The 19,755-nt window shown below is 41.3% G+C and overlaps 2 protein-coding genes across 3 annotated transcripts; both read left to right on the forward strand.

Moving 5' to 3' along the window:
- Positions 1-2,328: 2,328 nt before the first annotated feature.
- Positions 2,329-12,987, forward strand: LOC148323765 (glutamate decarboxylase 1-like). 2 transcript variants are annotated; one of them, XM_088314727.1, is made up of 17 exons: positions 2,333-2,838; positions 3,176-3,428; positions 4,415-4,477; positions 5,127-5,285; positions 6,175-6,417; positions 6,516-6,606; positions 7,232-7,344; positions 7,455-7,570; positions 7,650-7,729; positions 8,078-8,132; positions 8,648-8,764; positions 8,845-8,909; positions 9,715-9,793; positions 9,865-10,014; positions 10,504-10,611; positions 11,180-11,269; positions 11,536-12,987. In XM_088314727.1, exons 2-17 carry the CDS (start codon positions 3,353-3,355, stop codon positions 11,707-11,709), a joined length of 1,779 nt encoding a protein of 592 aa, XP_088170853.1. In that variant the 5' UTR covers positions 2,333-2,838; positions 3,176-3,352; the 3' UTR covers positions 11,710-12,987. The 2 variants fall into 2 exon arrangements, 1 of the variants encoding a protein (XP_088170853.1); XR_015846464.1 differs by lacking the exon at positions 11,536-12,987 and having other exon boundaries at positions 2,329-2,838; positions 9,865-10,043; positions 11,180-11,196.
- Positions 12,988-15,998: 3,011 nt separating this feature from the next.
- Positions 15,999-19,704, forward strand: LOC148323766 (Golgi reassembly-stacking protein 2-like). Its single transcript, XM_088314569.1, has 8 exons — positions 15,999-16,210; positions 17,423-17,503; positions 17,594-17,797; positions 18,398-18,484; positions 18,565-18,695; positions 18,787-18,886; positions 18,960-19,056; positions 19,309-19,704. The coding sequence occupies exons 1-8, from the start codon at positions 16,148-16,150 to the stop codon at positions 19,518-19,520; spliced, it is 975 nt and encodes a 324-aa protein (XP_088170695.1). The 5' UTR covers positions 15,999-16,147; the 3' UTR covers positions 19,521-19,704.
- Positions 19,705-19,755: the final 51 nt, after the last annotated feature.

Genomic DNA, 19,755 nt, shown 5'->3' on the forward strand with positions numbered 1-19,755 from the left:
TACTGACACAGGCCCAGAAAAATATTTTTGTTTGGTGGCGAAGTGTGATATTTTTTTTCCAACGGGGCCTATAAACCCTGGTGACATCCCTGCCCTTTAGCGAGGCATTAAAACCCCTTCCACAAATTCCCATCCCCCCTTTTTTCATTTCGACCTCACTAACGAAAAATGTATGGCAGTGTGTAAATGAAATTTCCCCGTGGGAGTTGATAATCAGTAGATTGTCAAGGCAATGGTACGATTTCCTTCCACCGCTCTGCAGGTTGATCGTATTCAAGCCTGAAATGAAATGGTAGAAGGTTCAGAATATGGTTGTGACGCAGCTGACATGACTGCTGGAGGCCGCCGTGCAGGTTTCACACCTCTGACCAGAGAACAGGGCCACGAAGGTAGAGCAGCAGAATAAATTAATTGGTTGGCTCGCTTGAGAAAAAAGGGACTTTCAACCTGCAAGAAGTTTGCAGGAGGCCACAACTGATCAATTCCTGCTCCAAAATGTCAAAAAATGTAACATTTTTCTTACAAAAATGAAAAATAAAGACCAAACGTGTTAACAAGTAGCCAACTACATGTTGATCACGTGAGCGCCACATGACAGGAAATGAGGCGGGTGTCTTCTGAGTTCATTCTCATGCTTCATTTGGATTGTGCGCCATCTTGTGGACAATCTTGTGAAGTTCCTGAAAGACAGAAATAAACTCAAGCTCGCTACTATTGTCCTCTTTCATTGTAGCTGACAGACAAGAGATGGCTTGGTACCGCTGGTGGTCTCCAGACTGGACCTTACGGGTTGGCTGGTGAAGAAGCAAATGGGTCGCGTGATGGGCATGATCGGGCAACGACTTTGTGTGCCTGATCGACAAGCACTTTCAGCGTTTATTTCATGTCCTTTAATTAGTGCTTGCCAACTTTGTAAATGTACCAAAATAGCCATTTGGCTCACTACACTCGAAACACTAATAATCCAATTTTGGGTCAATAATGGACCAATCCACTATTCGGGTCAATTTGTTTTTCTGCGAAAAGAACCACAAAACATCTGTAGTTTTGTACAGTTTTGTTTCGTGAGGAGTAGGACAGCAAGAAAAAGAAACAGACAGACAAAAAGGGGAAATGTTTTTTTTGGAGTAGCGTGGGAAGACTTTTGGAGCATGTTTGTGGGGATTTTTGAGAGGTCACAAATGTTGCACGTGAGAGGACCTGGCAATCACCCAGTCCATGCTCTCATACGTTGCACTCGTGTTTTACGGGCTTGAGGTCGGTGCTCTGTCCAAGTTCTTCCATCTCAAACGTCTCCAAGCTCGCCTTTGCGGACCTTGCTTCGAGCACTGAGGCGCAGTCGAGGGCTTCGCCATAGATTTGGACGCATGTGACGGTCTGAGGTTGCGATGTGGACGAGTACGTCACAGTCCAGAAGTCCAGGATTCAAAGATCGGGCCCTGCTGGGTGGAGTTCGGGTGTACTCTGGGGTACTCCAGCTTCCTCCCACATTCCTAAAACATGTGGGTTGGAGGTTCGCTGAAGACTACAAACTGTCCGCAGGTCTTGAGATACAAGTACAACTTAAATTAATGCATGCAAACAAAAAAGTACCGACATAGTCCGTTTGCCAGCATGGCCCATTTCTACCAAGAGGTTCAATTGTGAACCCCTTAGGCTACTTTACAAAAAAGTGGTACCTCCAAGAACAAAAATTGACCTATTTTTTTTGGACAGTATAAAATGAACATTTCAGACTAACCATGTATGTTCCCAGATATATGAACGTCAAGGGGCCTAAAAGAGAATTATTGCCTATGTTTCACCTCGTGGGTGTGGAGCTGTCCAGTGCTGAAAACACAAACCAAGCTCTAAAAATCCATTTTCTGCATATATGTATACGTCACTGGAGTGCTCTCAACGCTTTTCAGATTGTCTTGCGCATGTGTGACAGCGTTCCACATTCAGGGCGACATTTATATTTAGCAACAATTGCGGATGGATGGATGGATGGAATGAAGCCTCGAGTACATTCATTAGTGGGCCTGAGCACAGGTGTGTCGTGAGAGACGATTAGGAACGTATCTAATTTTATTTAATTCGTCCAAAAGTTATTTATTTAGCACAAACCTTTCATCGTTGAGTGATTACCTTTACCAGTGACGTACGTATACCGACAAGCAGAAATGATCATCCACTCGTTGGAACAAAATACAGAGTGACTGACTGAAGATTGGTGCGCTGGTTGATTTTTGGTTGCTTACTGCCATCTAGCGGATATTATAATAATGACACTCGACGATGTCTGAACTGAGACTCTTAACGTGAGGAGCACGTTCCAAAAATGAGATAGGCGGTGATGACGTCATCTGATGTTATAGTTCCTGGAAGATTAATGGCTGTTGACGGTATAGGAGGAGGTGGGAGGAGCACGTAATGGTAAACAATTGAAGGATTGATTGTGGCTGTGTCATTTTCTTTTCTTTTTTTTTTTAATCCTCCTCCTCCTCACTCACACGCACCCTCCTCTCGTTCCCCCTTTCACGTAATGTGTTGCTCCACCGGCAACAAACTTGAAGTCCGTGACGAGGATTCGGAGGTGAGCATCACTTCCCCCTCCCAAAAAAGAGAAGAAAAAAAGTATCGGTGAGCTTACAAAGAGAGAGACACACACACACACACGCAAAGCAAAAATAGCGAGGGGAGACAAACACTCGACGAAGGTTGGGATGACTCTTCGTTCGTGGGTTTAAATGTCAACTCGAGCCAGGGCAAGGTCACCTTGCGTGGCATCGCACGAGTGGATCATCCGAGCAGCTCAAGTCGAGTTTTGGACTGCACCTCGTCGTCACGTCCACGGTGAGTGCAGACGCAAACTCAAGGAAATTATTTGTGGACATTCTGTAACAGGTGGTGGCATCTCACTCCTTTGAAAATCGGATTTAATCCAAATCGTGCACAATTTGGTCTCTAAATAACTCGTGCGTTTTTTTAACGCACAAGGGATGCATGTTGACTTTTTCATTGATAAAATATTGGCTCAATTGTGTTTTAATCAAACACAATCAAATATTTGGATTCGTGCGATTGTTGCATGCACACAATGCAACTCCAGTGAGTGTAATTTGAAAAATGCTGTTTTAGCCACTAATTGTTTTCTTAACACAGTACATGGATTTTCTTCTCTCCCGACCAGTGAATCGTTCTTCTTATCTTGGATAGCCGCCCCACAAAAAAAAAAAGAATACAGATTTTTTTTTTGTATTTTGGGGGGAAGAAGCGAGGAACAAGACTTGGATTTTTTTTTCTTTTGTTTTTGTGGGAGTGGAGACGGAGAAGCTGAGGACTTTGGCTCCGAGTCTGCACTGGATTGATGGCGTCTGCACCGTCCTCCTCCTCTGTTGGCGATCCGGATCCCAACGCGACAAATTTACGGCCACCGGGCTCAAGTAGGTGCTCGCCAGATAAAATGCCATTTCACGCATGTTATTTGGGCCGATTTCGTGGCTCATTAATCATTTCCATTCAAGGGGTTGGGGGTGGAAAAGGGTGGGGGGGCTGAGGGCTTCTTTTTTGCTGCATTACGGTCCCCCTGGACATTATTATTATTATTATTATTATTGTTATTATTATTATTATTATTATTATTGTTATTATTATTATTATTATTGTTGTTGTTATTGTTATTGTTATTGTTATTGTTATTGTTATTGTTATTGTTATTATTATTATTGTGTGTATTCTTTCTGTCTGTGCTGTATAAACGACCACATGGACGCGCGCATGTGAGGAGACCCTAAAGTGGCAATTAATTGAGCCATATTACATTGGCCTTAATGGAACACTTGAACATTTACAGCCCGCGGAAATATATTTCCAAGAACAAAACAAGACCAGTGAATAGTGACGTGTTCCTGCCATTGGATGGAACTGTCTATGCTTTGGTTTCGATATTTTGAAACAAATAAATGTATGGAATGGATGTGTGTGTTAATTGTTTAAAACAAATTGCCATCTGAGCACCAGGCCAATGATTCGTCTAATGATCCAAAAGAGGGTTCAAATGTGGATTTGCTGTTGTTCGCACCCAGCCATCCACACCACTAAATTGCTTTTTTTTTGGGGGGGGGGGGGTGGGGGGGCGGTGATACCTTTCCAAGGTGCCCCCTCCTCTCCTCCTGTCTGGCGGCTGTGAGCTCACGATAAGGCACCGGTGTTGTCTTGCATCTTTTACACCACGTCCCATTTTTCAAACAGAGGGATAATTAATTTAACGTTAAATTGGGTCATGGAGGGTTTAAGTGTCGAGGGCCCATTGGGGACTCGTGATCAAAATGCTGCAATTATCCAATCGGTGGCTGTTGTCACCTCCATTTTTGCATATTGGACTGTCTATTTATTTCTCTTATTTTGAAGGACTATTTTATGTATTTAGGCTATGACGCTTGGTGTGGAGTTGCTCATGGATGTACAAGAAAACTGGGAATGAAGATTTGTGGTAAGCCTCAAACCACGTGTGTTTACTTTTTTTTTTTGTCAAAATCCTCACCAAATGAATGATTAAGTTCCATGTCGCTGTTGAGTGGAAGCTGATGGAATAAAAGGACGGAATTAGCGATGGATTTTACAATGTGCTCCCCGAGAGTCTATTTCAGCCTGTGACGCGAGCTGACACATCCCATAATAGTGACTGTCACGCACCGGTGGGCTGCACACTTTTTGACCGACACGTTCCGCTGCTTTCATCAGGACCATTTAATTAGCCGGCAGTCTTCATCTGCATCATAAAAGACTGCAATGAAAAAAAAAGAAAGGAAAAAAAAGACCATCAATAGAAAATCTCCAAAGGAACTGCCCGGTATTGAGATTGTAATTTTCTGATTTATTAACAACATTTTGTGGCTGATCTTGGATCTGCTGCGTGTTCACTCAAATGTGACGCTTTAGTACGAATTTACAACCGCGGTTTGTTTTGTTGCTGATGTCATCGTGTCGCCCCCGCGATATACCCCCCTCCCCCTCCTCCCGCGCCCCATGATAAGGGGGCCTCTTCTTAGAAAAGGGTCCCTGAGAGGCGGAGACTGCTCGAAAGCCCCCAAAATGTTGGCGTTATCTGCATGTTGTAACCATGTTGCGGATTTTGTTAGGTTTCCTGCAGAAGAACAACAACGTGGAGGACAGGAGCAGGTTCGCGGGCTCGTTCAAGGAGCGCGCGGCCCGGAGCTTCATGCTCACGTGCGACAACAGCAGCGCGGGGGCGCGCTTCACACGCACGGAGACGGACTTCTCCAATTTGTTTGCCAGAGGTAAGGTACACCTGCAGTCTTGCCTGTGGAATGGATGTGTGATAGATGGCCTTACATCTAAAGAAAGGTGTGAGGGCCAAAAAAGACTGGCGATAAGAACTCTGAAATGTACTTAAATATAAAAGCAAAAAAGATGTTTTTATTGTCAATCTTAAACACTATTTTAATAATCAATTAATCTGTTATTTTGTGGTGATTAATTGATTAATCAAATTTCAAATTGACAGTTCAGAAAGCACAGAGGGTGATCAATTACTTTCTTTTTTAGTTACTGGCATTTTTTCAAGCTCTTGTTTTATTTTCGTATATACTGCTTTGCAAGTAAAAATGACATCAGTACTAAAATGCTAAAAGACTCTGTAGTGATTTAAAGACCAAGTGTGAGGTAAACTCAGAAAATGTCAAATCGAATCAATTTGTGTCACAAGTAAAGTAATTACACATAATACAAATATTAAAGCATGAAATAAAATTATACTTGACAAATTAATAGTTTTCCCGAAGTTTGATTCTGCCGAGCGACAAACCCGGAAGTGTGACGTCACACCAGGGAAATCTGGCAGAGCTCACTAATGAAAGTGTATTCCGCCAGTCAGAAATTGACTTGAAAAGTGAAATATTAAACGTATTTGAGGGGTGATCACCTCCACAAAAAATAAAAACTATCGTGCCGATCGATTCTCCACTTACACAGGCTGACGCGAACAGGAGCAAGAAAGAGCACACAAACCCCGACTGGTTGTATTTTGGACATTTAGCCAATCTAATCTTTTGTTAAGTGATATATTCATATTTAGTTGAGTCGTACTTTCTATTAAATCAGACAAAGGAGCGACCACGCTCAATAATTGCGTTTTTTTTTTTATTTAATTTTTTTTTTTTTTGGCAGAGCTGTTACCTGCCAAAAATGGAGAGGAGCCCACCATGCAGTTCTTGCTGGAGGTGGTGGAAATCCTCACCAGCTACATCCGCAAAACCTTCGACCGATCCACAAAGGTCCTGGATTTCCACCACCCGCACCAACTATTGGAGGGCATGGAAGGCTTCAACCTGGAGCTCTCGGACCAACCCGAGTCCCTGGAGCAGATCCTGGTGGACTGTCGGGACACTTTGAAGTATGGCGTGAGGACAGGTGAGGAGGGGGTGGGGACAAAGAGGCAGCGAGGAACTCAGTCGTTAGCGTAGGATTTATTTTAATGGTGTTTTTTTTTTCGGTTGGTTAATGTTCAGGTCATCCCAGGTTTTTCAACCAACTCTCCACCGGCTTAGACATTGTTGGCTTGGCAGGAGAATGGCTCACCTCAACGGCCAACACCAACATGTAAGCGTTTTCTGAATCTAAATGTATCTCACAGCAAATTCTGAATGGAAATGCCACCTGTGTCGTATGAGATTGTCCGATAAAATTAGCCTCTAAATGTATTCTTACATCTGAGGTGTCTTAAAAATGGATTTGTTCCGACAGTAGAATTCAAAACAAAATGTTCAATATTTAACGTGTTAAATAATTACAACTAAAAATCTTCACGTGTGTAGCAAAAGCCGACATCTCTCTGCAGTCTGTCACAGTTAAATAATCTTTTAAAATAAGAAAAATCCTGATGTGTCTACCAGGATTAGACCTTCCATCCATTCATTATCTGAGCTGCGTATCCTCACGAGGATTGCGGTCGTGCCTGATGTTGGTCATTTGGTGGACAAGTGCGGAGCTGCGCCGATGTGGGAGTGGTCACAGTCGATAGCCAATCAAAGCAGCTTCAATTCTGTACGCTACAATCTGAAGTGGCCACTTGGAGAACGATCCTTCATAGATGTCTCGCCCAGTAGAGTGATTTGAAAACAAAATCGGGTTTGATGCCACCAAAATGATTTTTTTTTGTCTCCTTGGCAGAATTCAAACCAAAAAAATTTTTTTTCACCACTTGCATGTATTTTCTGTGTCACAGGTTCACTTATGAGATCGCGCCCGTCTTCGTGCTGATGGAGCAGCTGACGTTGAAAAAGATGCGAGAATTCATCGGCTGGCCCGAGGCGGAGGGGGATGGAATATTCTCTCCGGGTAAGAGCGTCAGCGCCCACTCTGGTGTCACACTTGAGCGGACTCGGTGTTGTCAGCCACGTGTACCGTACAGCGATGGCTCCTGAGAGTGCCCATCTGGTTTCCTGCAGGAGGAGCCATCTCCAACATGTACGGCGTGATGATTGCACGTTACAAGTTCTTCCCTGAGGTGAAAAGCAAAGGCATGGCAGCTGCACCCCGACTGGTCCTCTTCACCTCTGAGCATGTTCGTTCAGCGCCGTCCGGCCAGACCTTTTGCTGTCGTTTATGTGCATGAAAAGCTGATTGCAACTCTCTTCCGGCAGAGCCACTATTCAATCAAAAAGGCCAGTGCCGCACTGGGCTTCGGAACGGACAACTTGATTCTGCTCAGAACAGATGAGAGGTTGGTATTTGTCATTGTGTGGAAATGTAGAGTGGAAATCGCACGTAGCTGTTATAATATTTTGGCATTTTTCTTTCTTTAAACAGTAGTTTTATTTTTTTTTTTTACTTCTGTTATTTTTTTTATTTTTTTATTATTTTTTTAATTATTTTAATTTTTTTAATAATTTTTTTTCAAACAGGATAATTTTTTTTCATTTAGTTTTATAATTTTTTTTAGTATTAGTTTTAGTTTTAGTTAAATTGATGGAGGATTAGTAGAATGCAAAAAATAAAAATAAAAAATTCATTAATTCCCTTCATTTTCTTAGCACAATAACCTTGTTGACAAGCCCATTTTCTTTTCCAGAGGAAGAGTCATTCCTGCTGATTTGGAAGCCAAAGTAATCGAAGCCAAGCAAAAGGTGAAAAAAAAATTTGTCATTTTCAAAAAATTTTTAATCCCAGCCCTAATGGATATCGTCCATTTTTTGCTACTTGCCATCAAAAAAAAAAAAAATAATCAAAACATACTTGCCGATGTTATTCTGTGGTTTGACCTTTTCAGTTGAGTTCGACTTTCGAGATGTACCCCCCCGAATAGTTTGATCAAATTCAAAATTGCTCCGTCTCCTGTACTTAGCTTCAAGTGTCCAATGAGGCATTCATCCACCGTATGCTGCAGCTTGCCAGGGCAAGCGAGGTTATATTAATAATGTTTCTGTCCTCTCGCACATGCGGCTCCTGCGGAGCAAAGTGCTGCAAGTCATTCTTTAAGGCAAAGTGATGTGAGGGCTGGAGGGGGCGGGCAAGCAATTTTTTGTCCCAAAGCATATCTGCAGAGTGCAGGAGTGCGTTATTAGCGGAAAATGCGCCATCCTGTCTTTTTGATGTCAGGGAAAAGAACATCATTAGCGACGAGCGTGTTGTTGCCTTGCAGGGCTTTGTCCCCATGTACGTGAACGCCACGGCCGGCACCACAGTCTACGGAGCCTTCGATCCCATCAATGAAATTGCCGACATCTGTGAAAAATACAACATGTGGCTTCATGTGGACGTAAGGGATTGCCCTTAAATGGGAAGTGTAAAATGAATATTGAAAGTACAAGTTGTCACTTGTGGCCAAAATGTGTGCAGGGTGCTTGGGGAGGCGGTTTGTTGATGTCGAGGAAACACAGACACAAGCTGAATGGAGTCGAGAGGTACGGTAAAGTCTCGTATTAAAAATTTATGACTGGAAGTCATGCTGGTCGACACAAAAAAAATGAAAAGGATGCGGTATGATGGCTAATGGAAAAAAAAATGTTGCGGCTGTGTAAATCAAATGTGTCCGTACAGATGTTTGTGGCAATTTTATTTTATTTTTTGTTAACAATCCCTTTAACTCATTTAATCCCAGCCATTTTCACTAGAGAAAACCCTTCAATCCCAGCGTTTGATTTTGTGAGGCCAACAGAATATTCTGTTCTAATGCTTTCCAAACATGAAGCTATGACACAAAAAAAAGGCTAGGACGTATAAATCCGTCTTTGGGAGGCGGAGACTATGTTTTTGAAAAGGTATATTTATGTCTTATGGATTGAAATGTACAGCCTGGCAACGCACTTAAGTACAAATGTAGGAATGTTAAATACATAGATACAAAATTGTGAAACTAAAAAATGCAAAAATAAAAATGGAATTTTATTGTCAATTAAAAGCAATCCAATTGGCATATTTTACAGCAACTAGACAGTGATTTATTCCCTCAAATACTCAAACAATAACAAAGAATTTGCACGTTATGACTCCTCTTCCAATTAGAGTGCCTTGCTCTTTGTCAAAAAATCCAACAAAATTCCCAAGCGACTAAGCGACACTCCACCGCAAACCTCTGACAGCTTTTACAAACGCCCCACATTAAATTCTCCCCTGGTGTGTATCGTAAAGTTTAGTGACTATGGATCGGGTCCCGGCCCCAAACGGGTAAACATGGCTGAACTCAGAGCGGTTCTATGATGTGTGCAGAGCCAACTCCGTAACTTGGAACCCGCACAAGATGATGGGCGTGCCTCTGCAGTGTTCCGCCATCTTGGTTAGAGAAAAGGTGAGAACTTTGTTTGTCTTGAACATCTTTGGACTTCTGTCCTTTTTTTTTAATGCTTGTCATGCTTGCAGGGCTTATTACAAGGCTGCAACTCCATGTGCGCTGGCTACCTCTTCCAGCCGGACAAGCAGTACGACGTGGCATACGACACGGGCGACAAGGCCATTCAGTGCGGTCGCCATGTTGACATATTTAAGTTCTGGCTCATGTGGAAGGCAAAGGTACCTCCTGCTGACATTATGACATGAAAGTGAGTGTAAGGTCTCGGGTCGTCGTGCTGCTGCTCAGTTTGGGGGATTTGGCGGACTAATAAAAGTCGGACTGTTTTTTTTTATATAGACCAGGGGTCCTCAACATGAAGCCCACGGGCACTAGGTAGCCCCCAAAAATCACATTAGTAGTCTGCAGGGTCAATTGAGCCTGCTTCATGAACCAGTTGTTGTATTTTTGAGTCCTGTAGGTGGCACTGTTGCTGTAAAAAAAAAAAAAGGGGTTGAAAAACTGTCAGCCCAATGTGGAACCGAGAGTGCCCTCTACTGGAGTTAGAAAATATTACAACTGGTTCATGAAGCAGATTTGAAGCTTCATTTACCCATCACTAGTGTTTACACACAATGTAAATATGTCATTTTACTTCTGTAATTATATTTTGAATGTTACAAGCTTTATGGAGTCTGTCATGCAACCATTTTTTTTTCCGACCTTAAAAGGGAACAGTGGGATTCGAACAACATATCGACAAGTGTCTGGAACTGTCATCATACCTTTACTACAAAATCAAAGACCGAGAAGGCTTCGAGATGGTGTTTAACACAGAGGTGAGATCATTCTTTGGAACCTGCAACGTAACGAGAGTAAAGGGTGGCCCAAAAGTCTTTTTTTAAATTTATTTATTTTTTTTTTTTTTAGTTTAGATGTTGTACGGTTCATTTTGCCATCTGGAGAAGCATATTTAATCGTTCTGGCACTGTTATTTTACTTTGCTGGTGGAAATAGATGAACAACGATACAGTATTTGCTATACAGTCAAATAATAACGTTCCAAGCAGTCAAGGTGAAATTAGATAATTTCACTCAATTCTGTGAAATTTTCGATTTATTCTCGATTTGTTTATCTGCATTTTACAACGAAGAAATGAGAATTGTCTCGTGCACCAACTTCCAGATAAAAGTAAAAGTACTTGCTTTCTCTGTGCTAAATATTTTTTTCAATGTCAAAAAAATTACATTTTAAAGTTATTCCAATTTTTATTTTTATAATATAGTTTTTTTTTTTTCTTGTAGCAAAATTGGATGTTTATGTTACAGCTCTTGTCAGATTGCAACAAGGCTACCTCATGTTGCATCAGCTCAGCGTTTCATCCAAATGGTCCTTTCTCTTTTCAGCCGCAGCACACCAACGTTTGCTTCTGGTACCTTCCGCTGAGCTTACGCGGCATTCCTGCTGGTAAAGAGAGACAGGAGAGGCTGCACAAGGTAACCACTCATTAATCGGATTTGAAATTCACTTTCACTGCCGGGATAAAGTCGAACGCTTCTCAAGGTCCTCCAATTTGGAACCCGACCAACATTTTGTGGAACAACCGCTGATCGGCCAAGTCATATAAACTTCAGATGTCCAGTTCCTAAAGAGAATTGTGATCAACCACATCCCACATTTTAACTCCAGTTGTGCTCAGCTTTGGCGAAGTCCATCGTATTAAATCGGATTTGAATTTGATTGCGTGTGATTTCCTCCAAAGGTTGCCCCAAAGATCAAAGCCATGATGATGGAGTCTGGTACCACCATGGTGGGCTACCAACCTCAAGGGGAGAAGGTCAACTTCTTCCGCATGGTCATCTCCAACGCGGCTGCGACGAGGTCCGATATCGACTTCCTGGTGGAGGAAATCGAAAGACTCGGGCAGGATTTGTAAAAAAAAAAAAAAAATCGCGAAATGTACGACGTTAGAAACAAACGCACTGGAGGACACATCATTAGGAACACCCGCAGAAAATTAGGGGAGGGGGAGTTGGTGCGTGTGTTCTCTTTACATGGTGTACCTAATGTTGTGGCCGTTACATATCGGGAGTGAGGCGCATTTGCTTTTATCTACTGATGACCACGAATAATCTCCTGTGTTCTATGCAGAATCGCTTAGAAGACTGAATGAACGTAAAAAAAGTGGGGGGAAAAAAACAAACAGAGCACAACCTTCTTGCAATTGACGTGTAAGTAATGCGTAATAGAGCATATATGTACCTGTATGTTGATGGACCATGTTGTTGATGTCATGCTCCAATCAATCATTCCCTCGGTGGTTCTTTAAAGTATAACGAGTATGATGCCGTCATCGTAACGTGTACTGGCCGTCTTTTTAGATATTTCCTGTGTAGATTGTTGTATAGTATTGTTACAAAGTACACGTCAAAACCTTAAATGTGAATCAAGCACACTCTGGAACAGATGTATGGCTTTATTTTAACGATGAGAATAGAATTGTGAATATTTCATCTGATATTTTTTTTTTCTGGGTGTAAAATATTTTCCGTCATTATTTGTTGTTTTATAGATTAAGGTTTTCAGTCTTTTATGTGCATTAGTGAACCAAAGATGGGTTGAGTGTAGTGATGGGAAAATGAAGCTTCTAATTTGCTTCATGAACCAGTTGTTGTATTTTGGAGTCCTGCAGATGGCGCTGTTGCTTTAAAAAATGGCAAGTCAGTGTGATTTCAGCCCAATGTTGAACCGAGAGCGCCATCTAGTGGAGTCACAAAAATACTACAACTGGTTCATGAAGCAGATTCGAAGCTTCATTTACCCGTCACTAGTTGAGTTCCATGAACGGACGCTTGTTCATCGAATCGCATTTATAGAAGAATAATTTAACTGTGCAATATGAGTTGCGTGAACTGTGCAAAAGTCATTTTTGTTGGGAGAAAAGCACAATGCTAACATGCTAGCGATAACGATTGTATTTACGATTCCGCGTTTGTTCGAGTGGCAACCACAATACGCAACACGCTCGCCAAAGTCACTCTTAAGAGTATTTATCATGAAAAGTTTCGCTTGCACATTGTTTGCTGTTGTAATAAGAAGAACGAAATAACATTCCGGATTATGACGAAATATTCCATGTAGGCACTTTAACTTCTCATTTCCAGAGTATTACTGTTGTAACCACAGTTCGAATAAAGTTGTGAGCTGTCGAGCATTTGTGCGAACGTTTTTTTTTTTTTTAAATCCTGAAATTATTACTGTTATGATCAAAATGATGGATATTGTGCTTGTTGTGATGATTGCACTGTTCAAAGGCAAATTTTAAATTTGACCTTTAAAAGTTTGCATTGTGCTAATTCGACCACTCGTAATTTATCGCTATAACGTTTTAGAAAGTAAATTGCATCCACATGTTGCTGAAATTATACTTTAATTCATGAAAATTGCAAAATATATTATTATAATTATAAAAAGGTGATGTGCTAGAGAAAAAACAAAGGCAGATTATGAATTATTAAAAAAATAATAAAAATAATCATAATCTAATAATATATCAAATAAGTTTACTTCCATTGATAATTTTTAAAAGCTTGCAAAAATTTGCTATTGAACATTTTAAAAAATGTCCAAAATTGTCACGAGTTATAGATCAGTTTCTGCTCTTCTGCTTTAAGATATCGCCCGTTTGACGATTTCTCCACAATTTCTTTCCTTACTTTGGTGAGACGGATCATAATTTTTTTTTTTTTTCCTTTCCTATTTGGTGGCTCCGCCTGGCTGCATTTTATTTTTGGACACTGAAGCGTTAGATGGACTGGTTGCCTGTGCGGCTCCTCTCCCATCCTCCCTTCTCCAGACAACGCTTTGTTTCATGCTTGAGCGCCGCGATCGTTACGAGCCTGCTGTCCCCAAATGCTTTGTGTACTTACACACGGCACTATAAAACTAAAAAAAATGTCAAAATAAAATGGTCACTAAAGCATTTAGTCCGTTTTGCACGATGCATCATTTTCAGGTTTTGCGGTGAGGAGTCTTTATCGTCGAAGTCAATCAAATTAATGACCGAAGATCCTCAATTAATAGGTTTGTTCAAGCAAGTCAACTAAAAGGAAGACGACGTGGGAGTTTGCATTATGCTTCTTCGCCTTTGAGTCTCTGGAGGGCCGCCTGCTGAACACCAGACCGTGAAGTGCTTATTTGCTTCTGCACCAAGTCTGCTCGCTCTCCGTTTTGCAGCAGCAGCACGAGATTCAACTCACATTAAAGCAACGTGAGGAAACATTTGTTTGGGGATTTATATTGTTGTTTCCCGTGTGGGTCATTTCAAGTTACAACCTGATATTTTTTGTATCTATCTTAAACAGATTAAAACAATAAAAAAAAAAATATTAAGGACGGCACTGCTATCGTAATGCTAACATAAATGGAAAACACCGCTAACATGATAACGGTTAGCATTGATAGTTGCCGTTTTGGAACCCTTTAAAGCAGGGGTGTCAAACTCAAATACACAGTGGGCCCAAAAGTCAAATTTGAACATAGCCGCGGGCCAGCATTTAATTTTTTAAAAACAATATTTTATTTTTATTGAAATTTTTTATCATAAGTGGGTTTATTAATGCAATATAATGTTGAGTTTTTAAAATCACTATTATCATATAAAATGTAAAATGATATAGTAGTCATTTGGCATCGCCTGACGGGCCAAATATAATTACACTGTGGGCCAAAGTTGGCCCGCGGGCCACAGTTTGACACCCATGCTTTAACGGGATACATGACTCATTTCGAGATTTTTGTTGTTAAAACAAGCCTTGACAAAGTATTGGGCACTTCTTTTTTTGCACAAGTTTCAACTCCTCCAAGACGGTCCGATAAATCTGAGCGAGCTTTTTAGAGCACAATTACAAAGTTCTGAGGCGTCAGCAAGCTGCTGCTGGGAGTCGGGTTTTATTCATTGGCTTGTTGAAAGAAAAAGTGTCACCAGGTGAAGGACGTCTCTCACTTGCTGCTTGAATGATGTCGAGCACAAAAAGAGGTAATGAATTAGTCTCGGACGACCAAATGATGAGGACTTTTTTTAGTTTAATCACAAAACGAATGTTGTTGAATAGCGCTCACATTCAAGACAAAGGTAAGTATGGTAAGTGACAACCTAAATAAGGACTGCAAAGGATATAATAAAAGATAAAATGAAGAATAATAATATAGCTCCGACTTATGGTCATTAAGTTAAGATGTAGGGCCTCAAATTAGGGTTAGGGTTTCAAATTAGGGTTAGGGTTTAGAGGTAGGTTTTGAAACTAGGGTTAGGGTTTCCAACTAGGATTAGGGTTTCCAGCTAGGGTTAGGGTTTCCAGCTGGGGTTAGGGTTTCTAGCTAGGGTTAGGGTTTCCAGCTAGGGTTAGGGTTTCCAGCTCGGGTTAGGGTTTCCAGCTAGGGTTAGGGTTTCCAGCTAGGGTTTTAGGGTTTCCAGCTAGGGGTAGGGTTTCAAATTAGGGTTAGGGTTTAGAGGTAGGTTTTGAAACTAGGGTTAGGGTTTCCAACTAGGATTAGGGTTTCCAGCTAGGGTTAGGGTTTCTAGCTAGGGTTAGGGTTTCCAGCTAGGGTTAGGGTTTCCAGCTCGGGTTAGGGTTTCCAGCTAGGGTTAGGGTTTCCAGCTAGGGTTAGGGTTTCCAGCTAGGGTTAGGGTTTGCAACTAGGGTTAGGGTTTCAAATTACGGTTAGGGTTTAGATGTATAGTTTTAAATTTGGGTTAGGGTTTCAAATTTGGGTTTGGGTTTAGAGGTAGGTTTTGAAACTACAGTTAGGGTTTCAAACTAGGGTTACGGTTGACTGGCAAAAAAGTGTCCAGCTTTGGAGATTTATTTTCTCTTTTCCAACTGAAATACATAAACTTTTCCGCAACCATTTTTTAGATGCATCTGTAATTTTGTCAATATGTTAAAAATATCTAAATAGATTGCTCCACCCAAATTTCGCTCATCTTTCCAGTCGGTGCTATTTTTTGCAACTGCATTCTGACGTCGATTTCATTCAACAGCAGGGGGCGGTGCTGCATAAAATTCTATCAACGCGATATTAATCATTCCTTATAGCGAGTACCCATCAAAAACGAGAAGCGGTTAAAGCAACATTTTCTACAGCTCCCCCTTGAGTTTTTCGTTCTGTCTTTACATCATGTGATAAACTCGCGCCAGATCCTGTCTTGCGAGGACAGGTGTGCCTTGGAGGAGGTCGCACGCGTGGCGGAAGTGCTGAGTTGCAAACCATCCAAACAGCAGCCACACGCATTGACGTACAAATGAACGCAGGCACACTCTTCCTGCGCTCGAATCCACTCCACTGGGGGCAAACTGATCCCTCCGAGTAGCATGGGGGGCTCGACAAGCGTGCAGGTACCAGGTGGCGGAAGTGAAGGATACCACGTCCTCAAAGTAAGTCCCGAAGTCTACAACAAGACGAGCAACTTCACGTAAACGTCACGTGTAATATTAATCAACATTTTATGTTTGTGTGCGAGTCCATAGAGACATTTTTATTTAATTTGTTTTGTGTTGTCTTTCAAATTTTTATTAAATTGTGTTGACGGAGCGTCCTGCCGCGTTCATGTGCCCTCGGATTTAAGATGTATGCGTCAATTGACGGCTATTAACTGGAGTTACGCCCCCTATTGCTATAATACCGCCAACACTTTTGCACATTAGTTGTCTTTTGTTTATTTTTAAGCACTTTTTTTCCTGCACTGTAGTAAACACGACGAGGTTTGAAGTTGGTGTCATTGAAGGCCTCTTTGGCAGCGCCCCGATTACAAGTCGTTGTTAACAAAGTGCTTCAAGAATAACCGGTGTGGTGACTTGGCAGAATGATCTGTACACGTCGATTTAATCGCCGATTTATTTGCACAATGAACCCGGTTTCGTCTATTACATTCAAACCTTTGACATTTGGAAAATAATGCATTTTAGGTCTAGCATAGTGTATCGTCTAAGGCCTTTTTTCTTTTCTTCTTTTATGTGAAAAATCCAACAGTGCCGAGCTGTGCATTACCCGACTTAATTCAACTTTTAAAACCACCGGGATCACTACAACAATTGTAGAAAGTACAGAAAACGATCAAATCTTATATATAAAGAAAAATAGAAAAGCATGTCGTTCAATAGAAATGTTTATCTAATAACATGAGATTAATATAAACAAAATTGTACAACAAAATACTCACAAGAAATACTGATTATTAAATCTATTAATGTGTTCATGCTTGTAACAGATGTTGGCTGTAATAAGCTTTGCTCTGATTAACCAATCAGAGAACGGTAGAAAATGCTGACGTCATCGACAGCCTACGAGACGAATGTTGTGTGTTGGGGAAAACATATATAAATCTTTGAATTAAAAAAATATTATAAACCATTATTTTGTTGTTTTTTTACATTTCACTTATTGTAAGTTGACCCATTTTAATGGAACATTTAGAATTGCGTTCCATCAAAATCGATTCTATTTGTCAATTTAAAAAACTGGGTTTAATGAAACAGCCCCGTTGCTAAAATATTTTAAATGACATTGGCTACACTACAAGTATTGTTTCTGTGGGAAAGGAAAGGGGGAAAGCTGATTCACAAGTGAAAGATCTTTTTTTTTTGTAGGTGCAGCAGAATTCTCCAGGTCATTGTGCAGGACTAGAGCCGTTTTTTGACTTCATCATCGCAATTTGTGACACAAGACTAGTAAGTTAAACCGGTGTGCGCAGTCCCCCCCCCCCAAAAAAAACTGGTGTGACCATATCATATATGTATTGCACGTGTGCTATGCGACAGAGCAAAGACAACGACACCCTCAAAGATGCGCTGGAGAGAAATGTGGACAAACCCACCAAACTGGTGCTGTATAGTAGCAGGACGCTGGATGTGAGGGAGACGCAGGTCATCCCCAGCAGCCTGTGGGGCGGAAGGGGGCTGCTGGGTATCAGCATCCGCTTCTCCAACTTTGAAGGCGCGAGAGAAAATGTTTGGCATGTCTTGGTGAGTAGAGGCGATTTAAAAAAAAATTGCTGCGAATGCTGAGTCGAGCTTCAATTGTTTTTTCCCCTGAATTGTAAAAAAAATAAAATAAAATGGCACACATCACATCGTCATGCTTCAACAACAAGCAATTAAAGGTGACATACTGTCATTTGTATTTTTCACAAATAAAAGACTTCCCAGTGGTGTTCATAACATCAAAATGCTTCACTTACCTGTTGGCTGACCACAAAACCACCACTGGGGAATTTTGATTTTTTTTTTTAAATAATACATTGTTACCTTGAGTTACGAATGTACCTTTTTACGATCGCTTCTGGTTATGCATAAAATTTCATAAAAAAATCACCTGACAAAACATAATTTACAGTGTCTCTAAATTATTTGTTTGTTTCGGTTGTTCTTCTAAATAATTTAGGCCTAGTTCAGTCTTTGCACGTTTTCAGCAATTAATTCCCAATATGTATAATGCATAAAGAATCTCTCTGATTTCACTTTCCAGATTCTTTAATTGCGCTTATCAACCACATTCTTCTGACGTTATCCTCTGCCCTCGCAAGCATTTTTAACGTCTTTTATTCCAATATGGTGACTGTCCAGGAAGTGGAGCCAAACTCCCCTGCAGCTCTAGCTGGCCTCAGACCTTACACTGACTACATTGTAGGAGCTGAAACCTTCCTGGACAAGGTAGCTAATTGGATCCTCGCGTAGACGTCGTCACGGTGACAAGAGGGTGACCTGCTGTTCTTTGTCCTCCCTCCAAACAGAACAACAATCTCTTCAAACTCATCCAAGACCACGAAGGGAGATTGCTCAAGCTCTACGTCTACAACACAGACGCAGTCGAGTGTCGGGAGGTGTACGTCCGGCCAAATCGTCAATGGGGGGGAGCGGGCAGGTACGCCAGTCGCCATGGAAACTGTCCTACGCAATTTGGACCGAGGCTCCCGCAGCAGCAGACGTGAAGGATAATTTTTTTTTGTCTTCAGTCTAGGCTGTGGGATCGGCTATGGTTACCTGCACAGGGTACCCACCACGCCTTCCACCAGGACCAAGTTTCTTCCTCCACCCCGTGACACTTTCTCAGAGGTAATGTGACGTGAGCTCCTGTGAGAGTTCCAAATCTCATTAACGGAGATATTTTTTTTTTTTTAATTCGCAGGTTGGTCTCACTGCTGTCATTCCAACTGTTCCGGTAAAACTTTCGACTGGTTCAGAACAGACCAACGCGTCTTTTGACCTCATCAGTGTTCAAACCGGTATGCCAAAGCTTTTTACGACATACTTTGTTCCTTGAAGTGTTTTTCACGTTACAAGCTGTCAACTCGTCTCACTTAACAAGCAACAGTTTGGCAGACTAATTTGTCATTCATAACATTTATGAATTGGGGATTAAGTTAAGCAACAAGTTAAAAAGAAAAATAGATATACAATTTGTAAATCAGCACAGAAATACATTTAGGCAACACACTGACTTAAAAAAATGCTGTGCCAACATTGTGCGTCTCCAGATCATCTCCCTTCGCCGCAGTCGGTCACAGTCTCCGCATTCACTCTGACTTCTTCATGCGAACATTCTCCTCCGACCTCCTGCGCAAATGCTGCCGTCTCACAGAATGAAGCGTCTCCCTCTACTGTCGTCCAAATGAGCTCACAGAGCCAAACGTCATCATCGGTAATCAAATCCGACTCAATAAATAAAGTGCCTGCAGACTCATCTTAACGCGCATAAACTGTGTGAGGATCAGATTGTCCTAACTATTGGTGCTGGCAGGGTTTTAGTTCATTTGTGGATTTTACATAAAAAAATAAAAAGTAAAAAAATAAATATATACTGTACTAATTTTGGATTTTGTATGAACAATTGTAAAACAAGTTGTAGATATTAAACATTTATAAATAAGCTGCGTTTGTGTCTTTTACTGTCGTAGTTGTAGTCCTCTCCAACGCCACAAGGT

This window comes from Idiotropiscis lumnitzeri, chromosome 14 (assembly GCF_059441095.1).
Source record: "Idiotropiscis lumnitzeri isolate Australia: NSW breed Sydney's pygmy pipehorse chromosome 14, RoL_Ilum_1.0, whole genome shotgun sequence".
In the NCBI taxonomy this organism is placed as follows: Eukaryota; Metazoa; Chordata; class Actinopteri; order Syngnathiformes; family Syngnathidae; genus Idiotropiscis; species Idiotropiscis lumnitzeri.

Bases quoted from the DNA above. Each gene is read 5' to 3' on its own strand.
- LOC148323766 (XM_088314569.1), top strand. From the start codon at position 16,148: ATGGGGGGCTCGACAAGCGTGCAGGTACCAGGTGGCGGAAGTGAAGGA. The intron at 18,485-18,564 runs GTAGCTAATTGG...CCCTCCAAACAG, and splicing joins CTGAAACCTTCCTGGACAAG to AACAACAATCTCTTCAAACT. The intron at 19,057-19,308 runs GTATGCCAAAGC...GTGCGTCTCCAG, and splicing joins CCTCATCAGTGTTCAAACCG to ATCATCTCCCTTCGCCGCAG.
- LOC148323765 (XM_088314727.1), top strand. From the start codon at position 3,353: ATGGCGTCTGCACCGTCCTCCTCCTCTGTTGGCGATCCGGATCCCAAC. The intron at 7,571-7,649 runs GTTCGTTCAGCG...CTCTTCCGGCAG, and splicing joins TCCTCTTCACCTCTGAGCAT to AGCCACTATTCAATCAAAAA. The intron at 11,270-11,535 runs GTAACCACTCAT...TTTCCTCCAAAG, and splicing joins GACAGGAGAGGCTGCACAAG to GTTGCCCCAAAGATCAAAGC.